This window comes from Salvelinus alpinus, chromosome 11 (genome assembly GCF_045679555.1).
Source record: "Salvelinus alpinus chromosome 11, SLU_Salpinus.1, whole genome shotgun sequence".
NCBI lineage: Eukaryota > Metazoa > Chordata > Actinopteri > Salmoniformes > Salmonidae > Salvelinus > Salvelinus alpinus.
Window position 1 is genome coordinate 52,076,243 of NC_092096.1, and position 20,965 is coordinate 52,097,207.

General features: G+C 45.0%; 1 protein-coding gene across 1 annotated transcript; it reads left to right on the forward strand.

Moving 5' to 3' along the window:
• The first annotated feature begins 472 nt into the window (after positions 1-472).
• On the forward strand, positions 473-14,863 carry LOC139534362 (serine/threonine-protein kinase D3-like). Its single transcript, XM_071333457.1, has 19 exons — positions 473-621; positions 944-1,155; positions 2,514-2,652; positions 3,130-3,261; positions 3,417-3,574; positions 4,530-4,734; positions 5,012-5,101; positions 5,574-5,727; positions 6,028-6,151; positions 6,250-6,327; positions 6,568-6,781; positions 7,145-7,173; positions 7,339-7,411; positions 7,552-7,658; positions 7,778-7,939; positions 8,292-8,390; positions 8,483-8,750; positions 10,141-10,226; positions 12,976-14,863. Exons 1-19 carry the CDS (start codon positions 564-566, stop codon positions 13,138-13,140), a joined length of 2,553 nt encoding a protein of 850 aa, XP_071189558.1. The 5' UTR covers positions 473-563; the 3' UTR covers positions 13,141-14,863.
• The last annotated feature ends 6,102 nt before the right edge of the window (positions 14,864-20,965 follow it).

Consider the following 20,965-nt stretch of genomic DNA (forward strand, 5'->3'; position numbering starts at 1 on the left):
ACATACCACATGTAGAAGTAAACACCCCTCGCCGAGTCAGTGTGTTACTATGGGATCTGTAGAATGTAGCCTTGGGGGGGGGTTGTTATGTGATGCACTCTACTTCAGTATAGCGGATCTCATTGTTAAGGGGCCCACAACCTTGTATATTTTATTAAAGGTTCAATAAAGAAAACCTCCACTTTTCAAACTGATCCTGATCTGTTTGTGTGATGTCATTTCTTTTGACACAATGAAACGGCTTGGTTTGAAATGCACATCTCGCCTGCTGGAACATAAGAGATCAAGTTGTACACCACGTAAGCCAACAAACCAGTGTGACATTTATTGGATAAACGATAATGGTGGACCAGGCTTCTGGTAAGTATCAAGTTGACGTGTGTGTGTTCACATTCTGGGCTGAGGGTGTTACTCAGTGGCTTCCTGTCACTGTTATAAGCCTACAGCCTCACATGAGGAAATCAAATCCACCAGTGTGCTTCTGAAGAAAAGGTTGAGAACAGAAGCCACTGTTCAGTTGTCACGGTGTCTTTTGAACGAGGACGGGAGATCGGGCTGCTAAGATGGAGCCTTCTGAGCCCGGGAGGTGTAAACTAGACTGTATGGACTCTGAAATATCAAGTAAGGGGGTTTCCCCTCACCGAAAGTACTGTGCCGTGTCTCGGTAGCCATGTTTGTCTGATTTGAACTTAGTACAGAAAATCTAGTATGTCAATATGCTCTGTTATTTTGTTCACTTCTTGACAAGCTCCGTGCCTGTGAAGTACATTCAGTTGCTGTGTATGTAGGAAATGTGCTATATGAATACATGTTATTTGTGGTGTACCAATGCATCCATGATCCATCAGTACTTCTGTTCCTGACGTCTTTTAATTCTCTCCTATAAGTGCACAGCCTTATTTCTGTCATACCTCTCTAGCGCTATCTCTATCTGCACCTATAGGTTCTCTCTCCAGGATGTCAGTGATCCGGTCCAGCCCAGATACCCCTGATCGACCTTCCCACCCCGTGGCCCCCGGGCCCCTCCAGGCACCTCTCGGCCCTGCCTTGGTCCAGTTCCAGCTAGGCCTCTTCAGGGAGGTGGTGTGGGTGCCTAGAGGGCAGCTCAGCTTTCGCCACGCCAAGAGACTGGCGGCAGAGATCATAGAACGCAAGGTAAACATCACCAGCCCCCCCCCCCAGTCTAGAATGGTTTAGCCAATTCCTTTAACTATTGGTGTGATGCAACACAGTAGCTAAAATGTATTTCTCTGCCTCTCTCTGTCTCTCCCTCTCTTTCTCTCTGTGTGTGTGTGTGTGTGTGTGTGTGTGTCTGTCTCTCTGTGTGTCTGTCTCTACCACACCTCAGTGAGCGATAGCCCTGTTACTATGTTAGCCAGTGGGGCTGCTGTGTGGTTTAGCTGTGTCTGCAGCTTACTTTCCAACCACAGCCTCTCCTCCTGCATCTCTCTCTCTCTCTCTCACACACACACACACACACACACACACACACACACACACACACACACACACACACACACACCTGCTCAAGCTATGGTAAGGGTACAGGTTAGGGGTTTGGGAAAATAGGATTTTGTGGGGACTGAATTGTGTGTAAGTGCATTCACAAGGTTAGTTATACAAGTGTGTGTGTGCGTGCGCATATGTGCAATGTACTGTATGTACGTGTCTGTGTAGGTGTCTTTGACCATGGTACTTGCCTACGGAGCAGAAAGAGGAACTGTCCCTCCCTACCTTCAGGCTATGCTCAAACCCTACACCCCAACCCGAGCACTCTGTTCTCTCACCTCTGGTCTCTCAGCTCCCACTCAGCTCAATCCAAGCTCTTCTCTGTCCTGGCACCCCAATAGTTGAACCTGCTTCCCCTTGAAGTTTGGACAGCAGAGTCCCTGCCCATCTTCCCGAAAACATCTGAACCCCTACCTCTTCAAAGAGCATCTTAAATAATCCCACAGGACCTCTCACCCCCCCACCCCAAAACAATAATAATTGTGAGCTAACACTTGCACTTGACTTTATCCATCCTTATTAGCTCTGACTGCTGATAGCTACTTTGTTGAGGGAAAAATTTATTTATTATGACTGTGATATGTGGTTGTCCCACCTAGCAATCTTAAAATGAATGCACTTACTGTAAATTGCTCTGGACAGAAGCGTCTGCTAAGTGACTTGAATGTAAATGTTTGTGTGTGAACCTGTATGTGGTCTGTGTGAATAATCTGGAAATCCCCCCCCCAGAGGTCATTGCACTTTGCCTGTTTTTGGTAGCAAACATACAAACTAACAGTCAGAAAGCCTGGAAATGAACCCACACTCAAACTTGTTTCCATCGCATTTGAATATCTAACGACAATGACGCTTGACATCCCTCACATTGTTCCATGACCAGTCTCTCTCCTCACTAAACGCCCACTGTCTGCCTGTCTGTCTGCATGCTTCTGATGATGCATATCCAGACGATAAACCAGCCCAGAACCAGACTGATTGATTGATCATGTCTCTGGGTATTTTAGGCTCCAGACTGCAGTGTGGTCGGCGTGGGGGAGAAGGTCCTCCTGTTTAGACACCAGCCTGGCTCAGAACACCTCCTCCACAGACTCACAGACCAGGATCCACTGCAGGACGGTGACCTCATAGAGGTCATCCTCTCAGGTCAGGCTGGGAGATGTGTCCCAACTAGCATCCTATTCCGTTTTATAGTGCGCTACTTTTGACCGCGTGGTGAATCCTACTTACTGACGAGTTTAACGCCTCGATCAGACCGACAGCGTCGTCGGATTTTTGTACGCCAGGAGTACATTCATTTCCAAAGGAACGCTGCGTTTGCCTTGCAGCATTGCGTCGCAGGGGCCAATTGCGGTGTGTTTCTGTGTTGTGGTGCATACGACTTCTCCAACGTATGCATCAAATTGCAAGCGTAGACTTGACCGAACTAGTAGCAGAAAGGTGAATGTTGAACTTTTATTGCACACGCATCCACACACATTTTGGATCATGAAAAGAGTTGGAACTGCAGCATTTATGACACAGCACCGACGCAATGACGCTGTCGGGTCTGATCGAGGCGTTAGCGTCCTAGGTTAATGAGTCTATAGTGACGGACGATCTGCTCGTTCTGATCTCACTCAGGATCCGCTACTGTGACGGAGATGAAGATCCGCCCACACTCGCTGGCTGTCCAATCGTATCGCACCCCCACCTTCTGTCACCACTGTGGTGAGATGCTGTGGGGACTGATACGTCAAGGGTTGAAATGTGAAGGTAAGGAATTGGAGACAGCGGTACTTTTCTGTATATCCTATCTTTAATCACAGCGAGCAACTCCAGTATTTATTTAATGTTGAATTGTATTGAATTCTTAGTGGTATATGTCTCAATTATGTCTCATCTCTCTCTCTCTCTGTCTCTCTCCGTAGGTTGTGGGTTAGACTTCCATAAGCGTTGTGCGCTGAAGTTGCCTAGTGACTGTAGCCGCGCACGGCGTCGTGTGTGTGGCCCCAGCCTGTCCCTGTTCCCCCCTGGCAGGCCCCGGACGCACTCCCTCTCCACACCTGCAGGAGGCAGTCTAGAGGAGGTCAGAATGCTTAGAGATCCAGTGAGCATCAAAAGAAAAAAAAGAGACAGTGACAAATGTTTTGTTGTTTTGGCTCTGTACTCCTGCACTTTGGATTTGAAAGGATACAATTGACTATGAGGTTAAAGTGCAGACTGTCAGCTTCAAATTGAGGGAATTTTCATCCATATCGGGTGAACCGTTTAGAAATGACAGCAGTTTTTGTACGTGGTCCCCTCATTTTTGGGGACCAAAAGTATTGTGTATTAAAGTAGTCAATAGTGTAATATTTGGTCCCATATTCCTAGCATGCAATGATTACATCAAGCTTGTCTCTAGAAACATGTTGGATGCGTTTGCTGTTTGTTTTGAATGTGTTTCATATTATTTCGTGCCCAATAAATATGAACGGTACATTCATTTATATTTGTAAATAAGAATAGAATATCTTTCTAAACACTTCTACATTCATGTGGATGCTACCATGATTACGGATAGTCCTGAATGAATTGTGAATAATGACGAGTGAGAAAGTTACAGACGCACAAATATCATACCCCCAAGACATGCTAACCTCCACCATTACAATAACAGGGGAGGTTAGCGTTTTGGAGTGGGTATGATATTTATGCCTCTAACTTTCTCACTCATCATTATTCACGATTCATTCAGGGTTATCCGTAATCCTAGTAGCATCCACGTTAATGTAGAAGTGTTTAGAAACATACACTGCAGTGGCTGATGTCATAGACCTGCATGCGTTCTATTCTAATTCTATGTCAGCAACACTCATCAGGTATTCACATGGATACACCTATAACTATGTTACAGGGCAATATTGGGTGCTTCGTAACAGCAACAGCAGGACCTGAAAATCTCTCTCTTTATCTCTTTTTCTTCCTTTCTTTTCCCTCTCTTTTTTCTTCTTCTCCCTCACCCCTTCCTTCCTCTCTGCTCTCTTCCCCTCCACGTCTAGATCAGTATGTCCAAGCCCAGGTCCAGACCCCCGTCATGGACAGATCACCCGGTGTGGCTGGGGGTGGACCAGGGAAAGGACGGTGAGACAGGCAGGGCCAGGGTGCCCCACACCTTCCACATCCACAGCTACACCAAGCCTACCGTGTGCCAGCACTGCCGCCACCTCCTCAAAGGCCTCTTCCGCCAGGGCCTACAATGCTCCGGTGAGATGGGTCGGGGGGGGGGGGGTCATAGTTCAGATAGGGTGTGTGGTTATGGGAGCAGCTGATAGATTTCAGGTTTTATTTTGGGGGGGAGGGATGCTTTCTCTAGTCGTACGTTTCTGGAGCGGGTATGTCGATCGCTTGGTCCGATTTCACGTTTTGTGTTATTTCTGTGTCAGTCGTCTTGGTGTACTGAAGTTCACCTCTCTCTCTTTCTCACACTCCCTCTCTCTATCCCTCTCTCTCGCTTTCTCTCGTTCTCTCTTTCTCTCTCCAGACTGTAAGCTGAACTGCCATCGTCGCTGTGAGAGCTCCCTGGTCCCCGCTGACTGTCCTGGAGAGAGGAGGAACACCAATGAGGAAGGAGGTGAGAGACAAAGTCTCAGAGCAAGACAGGCCACTGAACTTGTTAACCGATGGAGTCCATGTCGAACGTGCTTCAAGGAAAAGTTAAAAACTCTATTTTTGATGTAAATGTCCGGACACTTGTTTAGCGATTCTTTCCGTTGCCGTTTCTAAAAGGACATATTTGAGTGTTTTTGGAGCCTTTGCTCAGGTTTTTCTGTGCCCCTACAACTGCAGAACAAGCATAAGGAAGTATATTACTGGTGGGGTAGGTTTCTCAAAACCAATTGAAAGAAATTACAAAAAAAGTGTCTGGACACTTCTATGACATTTACATCAAAAATAAAGATTTGGTTGAAAAAAAAGTGAAATTGTCCTTAAAATGATACATTCCATGTACATGCTTTGACAAGAGAGTAGAACTGCCACACTTCTCATTGACACAAACAGTGCCTTAGTAGCTTAATATTGATGTAGGAAGTGTTGTGACTCAGACTCAGTGTCCAGTCTCGGCTACAAGAACGACACAGAGGATGATGAGCAGGATATGAGCTTGAGTATAACATCACTAGAAGACGATGACGACGAGCCGTCTACTGAGGTTCCATTTGCCGAGAACAAGGAAGTGGGACATCAGCCACCAATCATGTAAGAGATTTTTTTTTTAAATGGCTATGATAGGATGGTAAAGTTCAGTATGTTTCCATTTTGAGTTTTGATAATAATAATTAATTTGAGTATGTAGTACATGAGTGTCTGTCATTGAAGTTGTAAAAAAGTTCTCTCTCTCTTCTTTCCCTCCCACTCTCTCTCATCTCTCTCTTTCTCCTTCCTTACTTCTCTCTCTCTCTCTATATATTATTCCTCTTATTGGTCCCGCCCTCCCTCCCTCCCTCTCTCTCTCTCTCTCTCTCTCTCTCTCTCGCTCTCGCTCGCTCGCTCTCTCAGTCCATGTTTCAGTAATTATATTCCTCTAATGCGGGTAGTCCAGTCAGTCCGTCACACTAAAAGACAGGCCAGTGGAGTACTGAGAGAGGGTTGGCTACTGCATCACACCAACACTGACACACTGGTGAGAACACATACACAGGCAGGCATGCAGGTATGCACACACACACACACAGAGAGAGAGAAAACATTCACACCATACTTTCTCATTGTTTCTGTCAGAGGAAACGTCATTACTGGATATTGGACTGGAAGAATATCACTCTGTACCAGAACGAGATCAACACCAAGTACTACAAGGTTGGTTCAATGGGGAAGAAAGATCCATCTATCATTCTAGCATTTACCATCCAAGGCCAGTCACAGTCACCTCAACACTACAGTACTGACCTCTTGTGGCCAAATAGAACATCAACAAAATGTGTTTTTCTTCCTCCCTCCCTTCTCCCTTGTCTCTCACTCTTTCCCTCCCTTTTCTTCCCTTCTCCACACCCTCTCCGGTCTCCCTTCCTCTATCTTCATTCCTCCCTCCCTCTCTAGGAGATTCCTCTATCTGAGGTGCTGCAGGTACGAGGCCCCGCCCAGCTGTCTGTCCCCTTGTTGCCCGACAACAGTGCCCACTCCTTCGAAGTGGTGACGGGCACACTGGTGTACTGTGTGTTGGCGGGCCGGGACGGACAGGCCTGGGAGACCGCCGTACGCCAGGCTCTGATGCCCGTGCTGAACAGCGGGCAGGTGGACAAACAGGGACAAGGTGAGTCGGAGAAGTAGCATGTTTGGACTGGGGTACTAGAGTATTGTTCAGAGATCGACCAATGACTGGCATCAGAGCCGAGTATTTAGAGACTTTGGTCACTGCGGGTTCTGTCTGAACGTTCTGTGGGTGACCCGAACCCCAGCTCACCTCCACGGTGTCCTGTGTCAGTTGGCCAAACTCCCTAAGGGCTCTGAGGGCCCTGCCACCGGATGGTCTCTCACATTGTTTTTCATAAAGGCTTTAAAGTAAAGTTGGCATCATCCTCATGCGTGTTAGACTTAGTTCCAGGGTCATGTGCTATAACAATGGTGACATTGATAATTGGTGCTTTTAATAAAGAGAGAACTCTTTCTGTTATAGACCATGAACCCCAGAGTGGAAAAAGCCCGGTAAGTGTGTGGGTTGGGTGGCTGACGGATCTATATGTACGAGCTCTCGAGTCTCGTTGTCTGAAATGGATAGACGAGTAACTAACACTGTGTCTGTGTGTGTTGCGCGCATTTTGTGTTTATGTTGGCGTGGGCCTTTTTTATGTTTGTGTGTGTGTCATTCAGGACGTCAGTTCGGTGTATCAGATCTTCACTGATGAGGTGCTGGGTTCAGGACAGTTTGGAGTGGTGTATGGAGGTGGGTTTGACGTTTACACTGGGAGAAATACTTTCTCTACCGTTTCCTGTTAGGCTCAATGAGCTTCTTCTCTTCCGATTTATATATAGGGTATTATCATTGTGTTACTTGGCTAGCTGAGAGTCTACTCTCGTCCCCAGGCACCCACAGACAGTCTGGTCGGCCAGTGGCCGTCAAGGTCATCGACAAAACCCGTTTCCCTACCAAACAGGAGAGACAGTTGAGGAACGAGCAGGCAATTCTACAGGTGACGGTTCTGGATTTCTTTGTTTATGTTGCGTTTGTGTTACAGGGGAGGTAGAGTGTTTGAAATGAACATCCCGTTGTCATATTAGTTTCCCCCTTTCAATGTGTGCCTGTGTTCAGAATCTGTCCCACCTCGGTATAGTTCTACTGGAGGGCATGTTTGAGACCATGGAGCACGTATTCATCGTCATGGAGAAGCTCCATGGAGATATGCTGGAGATGATTCTGTCCAATGAGAAGGGCCGACTGCCAGAGCGCACCACACGTTTCTTGGTTACACAGGTACTGGTCACATAGCGGTAGGACACGGACTATTTCTTCAACAGTCTGCGGTGTTCAAATAGTGCCTCCAGAGGGGGAAAGTAGTGCCTTTTTAAAAATAAGTTTGATGCATACGTCAATATGTAAAATTCAGTTGATTTTGAATTCTTTGTTGACTCATAGACGTGTGTGTGTGTGTGTGTGTGTGTGTGTGTGTGTGTGTGTGTGTGTGTGTGTGTGTGTGTGTGTGTGTGTGTGTGTGTGTGTGTGTGTGTGTGTGTGTGTGTGTGTGTGTGTGTGTGTGTGTGTGTGTGTGTGTGTGTGTGTGTGTGTGTGTGTGTGTGTGTGTGTGTGTGTGTGTGTGTGTGGGTAGATTCTAGAGGCCCTGCGCTACCTGCACTTCAAACACATCGCTCACTGTGACCTGAAACCTGAGAATGTACTGCTGGCCTCCCCAGACTCTTTCCCTCAGGTCAGTGCGTGTGCATCAATTTGTCTGTGAAGACGGTCTACTTTGTAAAATAATCCTTCCATCAGACTTTACAGCGACTCCTCTCCCCTCAGGTAAAGCTGTGCGACTTTGGTTTTGCCCGCATCATCGGCGAGAAGTCGTTCCGCCGGTCGGTGGTGGGCACGCCGGCCTACCTGGCACCCGAGGTCATCAGTAGCCATGGTTACAACCGCTCGCTGGACATGTGGGCGGTGGGTGTGGTCCTGTACGTCAGCCTGAGCGGAACGTTCCCCTTCAACGAGGACGAGGACATCAGACAACAGATCACCAACGCTGCCTTCATGTACCCCCGCCTGCCCTGGTCTAACATCTCACTAGAGGGTACGTTTTTCCCCCCTGGTAGGACCAATGCAAGCAAAAGAGTCCCATAATGACCATCAGTGATCCACCACCATATTTTACAGCTGGTATGAGGTTATTTTCTGCTCATCCATATTTCTTTCAATGGTGAACCCACCACTGGTTTGCGTGGCCATAGAGCTCTACGGTTGTCTCATCTGACCAAAGCACCTGGTTCCAATCCAAGTGCCAATGCTGTTTTTAGCAAACTCCAGTCGTTTACATTTGTTGTTGCGCTTAAAAGGCTTTTTTTCCCCTAGCAACTCTTCCAAAGAGCCTATTGGAATGGAGGTGGTGTCTAATTATAGTTTTGGAATCTTGGTGAATCTTGATAACCAAGTTCTGTTATTCTCCAACTGTGGCCCTTGGACTTTTCTTTGCCTCAAGAACCATCTTCCTCACTATGCGTGGGGAAAAGACACACATGCGTCCTTTACCAGGCAAGTTTACCACTGTTCCAGTGGTAAGTGGTATACTTTATTTCCCTTTTTAGCTGTTTGTACCTGATTTATGAAGGTCAACAACCCTTTCTCTTTTCATTTGTAAGTCCTTTGCCTTTCTCCATGGTGGTGGATGACAAATGGATTTTACATGTGTGTTACCTCATTTTTTTTTATACCCCAGTGAAACAGGAAGCCATGGAAGAACACAATACGGTTCATTAAGTTTAGATGAACTTAAAGTTGGACGTTAATGCAGATTACATTTTTGATAAGATTCTTAAGAAGTGCCAGTCATTTTGAGACCTGTCTTTTTGAGTTATAACAATTATTACTTGTTAAAGAAAATCTATTTTTTTCTGGGCAATTGTATTAGTAAAACATAATATAATTTTCAAATTGTTCTGAGCGTACAATATAGCTCAGTATTTTTTTTATTATTTTTTGTTTATCTTTATCAAGGATGCCAATCATTTTTGAAGTGACTATGTATCAATTTGACTTCATGACTCCTCAACCCCACTTCTCGGATGGGTATGGTGGCTCGCCCAGGAAGGTTGTTTCACAAAAGTGTCTCCCTCAAAAATATCAAGTACGTCTGTACCCCCACCTGCCTTGGGCTTACATCTCACTGGCGGGTAGATTTTTACCCCTGCCTGCTCTGGGCTAACATATCACTGGAGGGTAGGTCTTTACCCCCGCCTGCCCTGGGCTAACATATCACTGGAGGGTAGGTCTTTACCCCCGCCTGCCCTGGGCTAACATCAGGGGTTTCAAAAGTAACATTCCCCCTAGTGTTTTGTCTAAGGTGGGGTGCAGAAACCAATGAATCAGCATTCAAACATCATTTTATTTCCCTAGCCCTGGGCTAACGTTTTATTTGTGTGGAGGTAGAATCAGTCTCTCATGACGTTCTCTCTCTCTCTCTCTAGCGGTGAGTCTTATCAACAACCTGCTCCAGGTTGCAGTAAGATGTAGGTTCAGTGTGGGAAAAGCACTGGGGCACTCCTGGCTACAGGTAAAAGACCTCCACTTCTCCTAACAGAAACACTTTAAGGCTCAGACACACCAATGATATTGACTGTGAGATGTACTTAGCACCTCTTGTTGGCAGTTAACTTTTTGTTGTTCACATATCACAGATACACCACCGATGCAATAGTCAAAATACTCCAGACCACAAGGTGGCAGTAGCTTGTTTGGCTTGTCCCTGCTGTAGATAGCTAATGTTAGCCAACTAGCAAGATTCTCTAATAATGTTGCTAGCTAGTTATAATTTGTAGTAAGCCCTTGTTGATATGAGCCAGATGGCCACAACTAGATAACTAGCAACATTATAATTAAATCCCAATGGATTCGTTTTTTTTTTAGTGAAGCAGCTGCCTCTAAGTCAGTGGAGAAGCTACATACAGTTGAAGTCGGAAGTTTACCTACACAGCCAAAAACATTTAAACTCAGTTTTTCATAATTCCTGACATTTAATCCTAGTAAATGTACCCTGTCTTAGGTCAATAAGGATCACCACTTTATTTTAAGAATGTTAAATGTCAGAATAATAGTAGAGAGAATGATTTATTTCAGCTTTTATTTCTTTCATCACATTCCCAGTGGGTCATAAGTTTACATACACTCAATTAGTATTTGGTAGCATTGCCTTTAAATTGTTTTACTTGGGTCAAACGTTTTGGGTAGCCTTCCACAAGCTTCCCACAATAAGTTGGGTGAATTTTGGCCCATTCCTCCTGACAGAGCTGGTGTAACTGAGTCAGGTTTGTAGGTATCCTTGCTCGCACACGCTTTTTCAGTTCTGCCCACTAATTTTCTATGGGATTGAGGTCAGGGCTTTGTGATGGCCACTCCAATAGCTTGACTTTGTTGTCCTTAAACCATTTTGCTACAACTTTGGAAGTATGCTTGGGGTCATTGTCCATTTGGAAGACCCATTTGCGTCCAAGCTTCAACTTCCTGACTGATGTCTTGAGATGTTGCTTCAATATATCCACATAATTTTCCTTCCTCATGAGGCCATCTATTTTGTGAAGTGCACCACTCTCTCCTGCAGCAAAGCACCCCCACAACATGATGCCGAGGCATGCAAGCCTCCCCCTTTTTCCTCCAAACATAATGATGGTCATTATGGCCAAACAGTTATATTTTTGTTTCATCAGACCAGAGGACATTTCTCCAAAACCTACAATCTTTGTGCCCATGTGCAGTTGCAAACCGTAGTCTGGCTTTTTTTATGGCGGTTTTGGAGCAGTGGCGTCTTCCTTGCTGAGCGGCCTTTCAGGTTATGTCGATATAGGACTTGTTTTACTGTGGATATAGAGCCTTTTGTACCTGTTTCCTCCAGCATCTTCACAAGGTCCTTTGCTGTTGTTCTGGGATTGATTTGCACTTTTCGCACCAAAGTACGTTCATCTCTAGTAGACAGAACGCCTACCTGAGCGGTATCACGGCTGCGTGGTCCCATGGTGTTTATACTTGCGTACTATTGCTTGTATAGATGAACGTGGTACCTTCAGGTGTTTGGAAATTGCTCCCAAGGATGAACCAGACTTTTTTCTGAGTTCTTGGCGAATTATGAATTATAAGTGAAATAATCTGTCTGTTAACAATTGTTGGAAAAATTACTTGTGTCATGCACAAAGTAGATGTCCTAACCGACTTTCCAAAACTATAGTTTGTTAACAGGAAATGTGTGGAGTGGTTGAAAAACGAGTTTTAATGACTCCAACCTAAGTCTATGTAAACTTCCGACTTCAACTGTATGTTGTGCTACTGGAAATAATGACGATGCTAACTGTTAAGCTAACGTTAGCTAGAATGCGAACTGGCGCTGGCAGAGTGGGATAGTGGAGAGTGAATTAAATGATTTATTATTCATCTTTCTAGATAGCTAGCTTAGTAGGGCATTTAGTGTTTTGTGCATTGTGCTGCACTTCGATTCATATAAAGTGTTTGTGACTGCATTGGTCAGTTAGCAAGCTAACGTTAATGCGCTAGTGCACATTATCAAGCCTAACAAAAAAAACGTATTCAAGCACAACACTCCTTAGCTAGATGTACAACAAATAATGTAATGCTTTATTGTCTTAGTTAGAACAATTCTGATGAAAAGGGAGAGGATTACACTGGTTGCCCTTTGGCTCTTTTTATTTTTTGATTTTCTTGTCACCTGTTGTCTCCCTGCCACGTGGAGGTTCGTGCTCTCTGATTGGCTTAAAGTCAAGTTGTCGGACAGGTTAGTAGAAATGACAGGTTTGTCGGCACCAGTATGCAGCAGGTAGCCCACGTCTTGTTCTAGCAAGAGAAGGAACGGCCTCTCACAGTGCTAAGCATAGCCGCGGGAAGTAGGGGTGCTGCAACACCCCCTGATAAATCACAATTTTTTAAATATCTTGTTGTGTCTGACATCTTAGACAAACTGAAAACATCTCCGAGCAGTTCGTAAGGCGATAGGTATAGCCTATAACAAGTGAGAACGATCGTCAGTTTGTAACCCATTATGAATGGCCAGTCATTGACAAGCCGTCTCTACATTTCACACTTCTATCTCTGTCTCTTTGTCCTTTTCTACTCTCCCTCTTCCCGCTCAACACCAACCCTAGCCATAACCAAACCCGTCTAACTCTTAATCACAATCTTAACCCTCACCTTAACTCGAGCATTTCGAGCATTTCGAGCATTTCGCTACACTCGCAAAAACATCTGCTAACCATGCGTATGTGACCAATAAAAAATATGATTTGATTTGAACTCCCCAGGACTTCCAGTTGTGGTGTGACCTGAGGGAGTTTGAGAAGAGGATGGGCTGCAGGTACCTGACCCACGAGGGGGACGAGGACCGCTGGAGATGCCACGCACTGGAGAGGGGCCTGGTCTTCCCTTCTCACCTCACCTGGACCCCCGGGCACGATGACAGCCTGTGACCCTAGGCCCAAATGTCAAAGGTGAAGGGTCGGACAAGATGGCGTCTGGACTACTGGTGTGTTTCAGTGGTCATCAGCATACACAACTGTCTGGACGCTGTTAGTGGAAGGTGGAGTGGTGAGTCTGTTCTTATAGCAGTCTCGTATAAAAAGATCACCAGAAGAGATTACGACTCCGGATTCGGACGCAGTGACAATTCCTGGACTCTATGGTGCCCTAGTGATGCCAGCTGTTGTAGTGGTTATTATTTAATGCATGATCATATTAGGACTAATGTTTCAGGCCCTCTGTGCCCCAGAGTAGTAGTTTACCAGGATCACAAGGCAGGTTCTCTGTCCTTCTACAAAATGCATCCTTCTATGACCCTCCTCCACAGAGTCCAGACAAATTCACTCAGCCCCTCTATCCTGCGTTTGGGCGGTATTGGTACGATACTGAGATGTGTAAGCGGTGATAGAGGTGATGGTCTACATACACTATATATACAGAAGTATGTGGACACCCCTTCAAATTAGTGGATTCGGCTATTTCAGCCACACCCATTGCTGACAGGTGTATAAAATCGAGCACACAGCCATGCAATCTCCATAGACAAACATTGGCAGTAGAATGGCCTTACTGAAGAGCTCAGTGACTTTCAACATGGCACTGTCATAGGATGCCACCTTTCCAACAAGTCAGGTCATCAAATTTCTGCTCTTCTAGAGCTACCCCAGTCAACTGTCAGTGCTGTTATTGTGAAGAAGAAACGTCTAGGAGCAACAACGGCTCAGCCGTCGAAGTGGTAGGCCACACAAGCTCACGGAACAGGACCGCCGAGTGTTGAAGCGCGTAACTGTCCTCAGTTGCAACACTCACTACCGTGTTCCAAACTGCCTCTGGAAGCAACGTCAGCTCCCAGAGGCCTAAGATCACCAAGCGCAATGCCAAGCGTCGGCTGGAGTGGTGTAAAGCTCGATGCGATTGGACTCTGGGGCAGTGGAAAGGCGTTCTCTGGAGTGATGAATCACTCTTCACCATCTGGGTTCGGCGGATATTAGGAGAACGCTACCTGTCCCAATGCATAGTGCCAACAGTGACGTTTGGTGGAGGAGGAATAATGGTCTGAGGCTGTTTTTCATGGTTCAGACTAGGCCCCTTAGTTCCAGTGAAGGGAAATCTTAACGCTACAGCATACAATGACATTCTAGATGATTCTGTCCTTCCAACTTTGTGGCAACAGTTTGGGGAAGGCTCTTTCCTGTTTTAGCATGACAATGCCCCCGTGCACACAGCGAGGTCCATACAAAAATGATTTGTCAAGATCGGTGTGGAAGACTGGCCTGCACAGAGCCCTGACCTCAACCGTATCGAACAACTTTGGGATGAATTGGAACGCCGACTGCAAGGCAGGCCTAATCTAATCGCCCAACATCAGTGCCTGACCTCAGTAATGCTCTTGTGGCTTGATGGGAGCCCTGCAGCAATTTTCCAACATTTAGTGGAAAGCCTTCCCAGAAGAGTGGAGTCTGTTATAGCAGCAAAGGGGGGGACCAACTCCATATTAATGCCCATGGTTTTGGAATGAGACGTTCGACAAGCAGGTGTCCACATACTTTTGGTCATGTAGTGTATGTGATCCTTTAACATTTTCCTGTGCATTTATTTTTCACAGTGATTGGATCATAAAACTGTCCACTTGAAGGCGCTGTTTGCCAAACAATAAACAGCATTGCTAAACTACTCAGTAACTTGCTTAATTTTCCTAGAAAATCTTTAGATAATGATGTATAGTGTTTAAGATCCACTATCTAGAGTGTAGAATAGATTAAAGTAATGCTACTGTTTAGGGGGTTTATAAAGGTTTTAAAAAGGTTTACATCTGTTCTCTCGCTCTCTCTCTCTCCCTCCTTCCCTATAACCCGCCCCTTAGGCAGATCCCATACTCTCTCTGTCTGTCTGTCTGTCTTTGTCTGTCTCTCTTTCTTTTTCTTTTTTCTTTTTTTTCCCCCCTCCAAATTATATCTCTTCCTCCTTCCCTCTAACTCCACCCCTCCCACACTCTCCTCTGAGGAAACGAAACTGATCGGAGTCTATGACCTTTTCTCATTTGGGCATAGAAATAATACACACAGAATAGATCTACGGCTTCTTGGACTTGCTTTCAATGAGCATGACAGATCTATAACACACATTTCTTTGTGAATTTGGTTGGGTCGGAGGAAGGGAGAGAAGTTGGAGAGAGAAAAAGCGGGACAAATAAAGTAACAGGGTTGACCGTAACAGGGTTGACCGTAACAGGGTTGACCGTAACAGGGTTGACCGTAACAGGGTTGACCGTAACAAGGTTGACGACTTCATCTTAAATCAGCCATAAATCCCCTTGTAACAGGGGGGATGGAAGGTTGTTCTGTGCAACAGGGAATGGCAATTGAATGTAAGCTTCACAAAAAATATATATATAAAACAAAATGTTGAAATATTTCTGGCCTGTCTATCTATGGGTAACAAGATTGACCTTTTCTACTCGAAGCGCTCAGATTTCCACCACTAAACACCAGAAAATGTCTCACTTGGTTTTACACTGTGATTTGACTATTCAATGTCTCTTTAAAATCTATATATTTTTTAAAAGGAATAGTTTCACCATATTAAAATGAGAGTTTAGTTCACATAACAGGGTTGACCTTAAAACCAGGGACAGGTTTAACTAATAACATGAAATGCATAATTATCTTCATAAATTACTTTGTCAAAGCAACAAAATAACTTTACAATGATGGTGAAAATTATGGGGTTAAGTAGCTTAAAATCTTCCTGGAAGTCACAGAGGATGCACAGGGGGACATACAGTGGGGAGAACAAGTATTTGATACACTGCCGATTTTGCAGGTTTTCCTACTTACAAAGCATGTAGAGGTCTGTAATTTTTATCATAGGTACACTTCAACTATGAGAGACGGAATCTAAAACAAAAATCCAGAAAATCACATTGTATGATTTTTAAGTAATTCATTTGCATTTTATTGCATGACATAAGTATTTGATACATCAGAAAAGCAGAACTTAATATTTGGTACAGAAACCTTTGTTTGCAATTACAGAGATCATACGTTTCCTGTAGTTCTTGACTAGGTTTGCACACACTGCAGCAGGGATTTTGGCCCACTCCTCCCTACAGATCTTCTCCAGATCCTTCAGGTTTCGGGGCTGTCGCTGGGCAATACGGACTTTCAGCTCCCTCCAAAGATTTTCTATTGGGTTCAGGTCTGGAGACTGGCTAGGCCACTCCAGGACCTTGAGATGCTTCTTACGGAGCCACTCCTTAGTTGCCATGGCTGTGTGCTTCGTGTCGTTGTCATGCTGGAAGACCCAGCCACGACCCATCTTCAATGCTCTTACTGAGGGAAGGAGGTTGTTGGCCAAGATCTCGCGATACATGGCCCCATCCATCCTCCTCTCAATACGGTGCAGTCGTCCTGTCCCCTTTGCAGAAAAGCATCCCCAAAGAATGATGTTTCCACCTCCATGCTTCACGGTTGGGATGGTGTTCTTGGGGTTGTACTCATACTTCTTCTTCCTCCAAACACGGCGAGTGGAGTTAGACCAAAAAGCTCTATTTTTGTCTCATCAGACCACATGACCTTCTCCCATTCCTCCTCTGGATCATCCAGATGGTCATTGGCAAACTTCAGACGGGCCTGGACATGCACTGGCTTAAGCAGGGGGACCTTGCGTGCGCTGCAGGATTTTAATCCATGACGGCGTAGTGTGTTACTAATGGTTTTCTTTGAGACTGTGGTCCCAGCTCTCTTCAGGTCATTGACCAGGTCCTGCCGTGTAGTTCTGGGCTGATCCCTCACCTTCCTCATGATCATTGATGCCCCACGAGGTGAAATCTTGCATGGAGCCCCAGACCGAGGGTGATTGACCGTCATCTTGAACTTCTTCCATTGTCTAATAATTGCGCCAACAGTTGTTTCCTTCTCACCAAGCTGCTTGCCTATTGTCCTGTAGCCCATCCCAGCCTTGTGCAGGTCTACAATTTTATCCCTGATGTCCTTACACAGCTCTCTGGTCTTGGCCATTGTGGAGAGGTTGGAATCTGTTTGATTGAGTGTGTGGACAGGTGTCTTTTATACAGGTAACGAGTTCAAACAGGTGCAGTTAATACAGGTAATGAGTGGAGAACAGGAGGGCTTCTTAAAGAAAAACTAACAGGTCTGTGAGAGCCGGAATTCTTACTGGTTGGTAGGTGATCAAATACTTATGTCATGCAATAAAATGCAAATTAATTATTTAAAAATCATACAATGTGATTTTCTGGATTTTTGTTTTAGATTCCGTCTCTCACAGTTGAAGTGTACCTATGATAAAAATGACAGACCTCTACATGCTTTGTAAGTAGGAAAACCTGCAAAATCGGCAGTGTATCAAATACTTGTTCTCCCCACTGTATATGTGGAATTTTGGCACTTGAGCATGTCTTTATTAATATTAAAGGGTACTTCATTTAATATAACATGCTTTTAAAATGCAATATTTGTGTGAAATTTCGACTTCTAATATCGAAAGGCACTCATTTTGTGGAACGACCCAGTTACTGCATTGAGGGCTGCTGGGATCCGGATGAACAGAAGGCTGTCTACATCAACCCTCAGTGTAGACAGACATTCACTCCGAGGCCTGCTCTGAGGAAAAATAATATGTTGGCTGAGGTGGTGCAGAAACTGAAGAAGACAGGACTCCAGGCTGCTCTTCCACCTGCTCGTGTCATGCTGGACCTGGAGATGTAACCTGTGATTTCTGCACTGGGACCAGAAAGCAGAAAGCTCTCATGTCCTGTCTGGTGTCTGTCTGCGAGACTTGCCACCAACCTCACTATGAAATTCCTGGATTTAAGAAAGCATGAGCTGGTGAACGCCTCCACATATCTGCTCTAGCCATGACAAACTGCTGGAGGTTTACATGCATACTGATGAACAATGTATCTTTTATCTGTGTGTTATTTTAATTTTAACAGGGATTTCCAGTGTCTTTTTGCAATGGAGTCCTGCATCTGACAATTACACAGCAATGCTATGGATGAACATAAAGGCCATGATGCAGTGTCAGCTGCAGCATAGAGGACTGAGGTTCAACAAGTCAAGCTAAAAGTTAAAGACATGCGTCGGCACTTTGGCGACTACTAAGTATTTTTTTTAAACCTCCCGCTTTGGGTGGGATGTTTCAATGTGCATAATCTATGAGCATAACTACTGTTTTACCTCAATTAGCCACGAAATCCCTAGTTTGATAGCGACTGTTTTTCTGGAAGATTTGCTGCGCCACTTCAAATCAATTTGTATTTGTCACATGCGCCGAATACAACAGCTGTAGACCTTACTGTGACAATACAGAGGCTATGTACAGGGGGTACCGGTACCGAGTCAATGTGCGGGGGTACAGCTTAGTCAAGCTAATTTGTACATAGGTAGGGGTAAAATGACTATGCATAGATAATAAACAGCGAGTAGTAGCAGTGTAAAAACAAGGGGGGATCAATGTAAATAATCCAGGTGGCCATTTGATTAATTGTCCAGCAGTCTTATGGCTTGGGGTTAGAAGCTGTTAAGGAGCCTTTTGGACCTAGACTTGGCGCTCCGGTACCGCTTGCCGTGCGGTAGCAGAGAGAACAGTCCATGACTTCGGTGACTGGAGTCTTTGACAATTTTTGGGGCTTTCTTCTGACACTGCCTAGTATATGTCCTGAATGGCAGGAAGCTTGGCCAAAGTGATGTACTGGGTGGTACGCACTACCCTCTGTAGTGCCTTACGGTCAGATGCCGAGCAGTTGCCATACCAAGCGGTGATGCAACCGGTCAGGATGCTCTCGATGGTGCAGCTGTAGAATTTTTTGGGGACCCATGCCAAATCTTTTCAGTCTCCTGAGGGGAAAAAGGTGTTTTCGTGCACTTTTTACGATATCTTGGTGTGTTTTGTCCAACATAGTTTGTTGGTGATGTGGAAATCAAGGAACTTGAAACTCTCGACCCGCTCTACTACAGCCCCATTGATGTGAATGTGGGCGTGTTCGGCCCTCCTTTTCCTGTAGTCCGCGATCATCTCCTTTGTCTTGCACACGTTGAGGGAGAGGTAGTTGTCCTGGCACCACACTGCCAGGTCTCTGACCTCCGCCCATTTTCAAATCAAATCAAATACATTTTTATTGATCACATGCAGATGTTAATGCGAGTGTAGCGAAGTTCTTGTGCTTCTAGTTCCGACAGTGCAGTAATATCTAACAAGTAATCTTAACAAATTCACAACGACTATCTTATACACACAAATGTAAAGGGATGAATAAGAATATGTACATATACATATATGGATGAGCGATGCAATAGATGGCAAGATGCAATAAATGGCATAGAATACAGTATATACATATGAGATGAGTAATGTAAGATATGTAGACATTATTAAAGTGAGTAGTGATACCTGTATTAAAGTGGCCAGAGATTTGAGTCTGTATGTTGGCAGCAGCCACTCAATGTTAGTGATGGCTATTTTAACAGTCTGATGGCCTTGAGATAGAAGCTGTTTTTTAGTCTCTCTGTCCCAGTTTTGATGCACCTGTACTGCCCTAGCCTTCTGGGTAATAGCAGGGTGAACAGGCAGTGGCTCGGGTGATGTCCATGATGATCTTTTTGGCCTTCCTGTGACATCGGGTGCTGTAGGTGTCCTGGAGGGCAGGTAGTTTACCCCCAGTGATGCGTTGGGCAGACCGCACCACCCTCTGGAGAGCCCTGCGGTTGCGGGCGGTGCAGTTGCTGTACCAGGCGGTGATACAGCCAGACAGGATGCTCTCAATTGTGCATCTGTAAAAGTTTGTGAGGGTTTTAGGGACTAAGCCATATTTCTTCAGCCTCCTGAGGTTGTGAGTAATGTTGTGAGAAATGTTAGTAAGTCTGTGTTGGCGGAGAGAGAAACTAGAATGCCCCCTTAAATAAAAAGAGTAGGTGGGTTGGAAATAATTCTAAAAGGGGAAATATGGCTAAATATTTAGTTATGTACTTTTAAAAAGTCATACGTTTATACATGTTCAATACGGTATGGTGATAAAGAAATCCCTCTCTCTGTAAATGTGATTGTGTCTGTAGTGAAAACAGTGGATGTTTTACTGCCTCCAGAACCCAAGACCAGAGAAGAGTTTTAACAATGTGAGTCTCTTTATCACAGAGATACATTCAATTATTTTATCTAATTATGTGCTCTTTATCCTGAAGCAACTAAGTCTGTATCTACTGACAATCCTCACAAACTCTAAGATAGAAACATATAGCAATAGTAAATATAGTCAAAGACTAGTGAGACGCTTATCTTATTTTCATATTTCTATCATCAACTTAACTTATTGTTCCATCTCCCCTCATTGTTCTCCGCTCTGCTCTTCTCCTAGACTCCTGCCAGCTCACTCTGGACCCAAACACAGCACACAATGAATGCATCCAGAAAGGTGACATATACATCCTGAGCCCATCCATATCCTAACCATCCAGAAAGGTTCACTACGTGGCCTCGGGTGCTGTGTAGAGAGGGTCTGTCTGGACGCTGTTATTGGAAGGTGGAGTGGTCAGGGAAGTTTAATTTAGCAGTCTCATATAAAGACATCAGTAGAACAGTAGGCGATGTAGATTCTAGATTAGGAGACCATGTCAAGTTCTGGAGTTTAGAGTACTCTAGTGAGAGCTATTGGTGTAGTTATCGTTCCAGACACAAAAATTGTGAAGTTTGAAGTATCAGGCCCTCAGTCCTCTCCAGAGTAAGAGTGTACCTGGATCACAAAGGCAGGTAATCTGTACT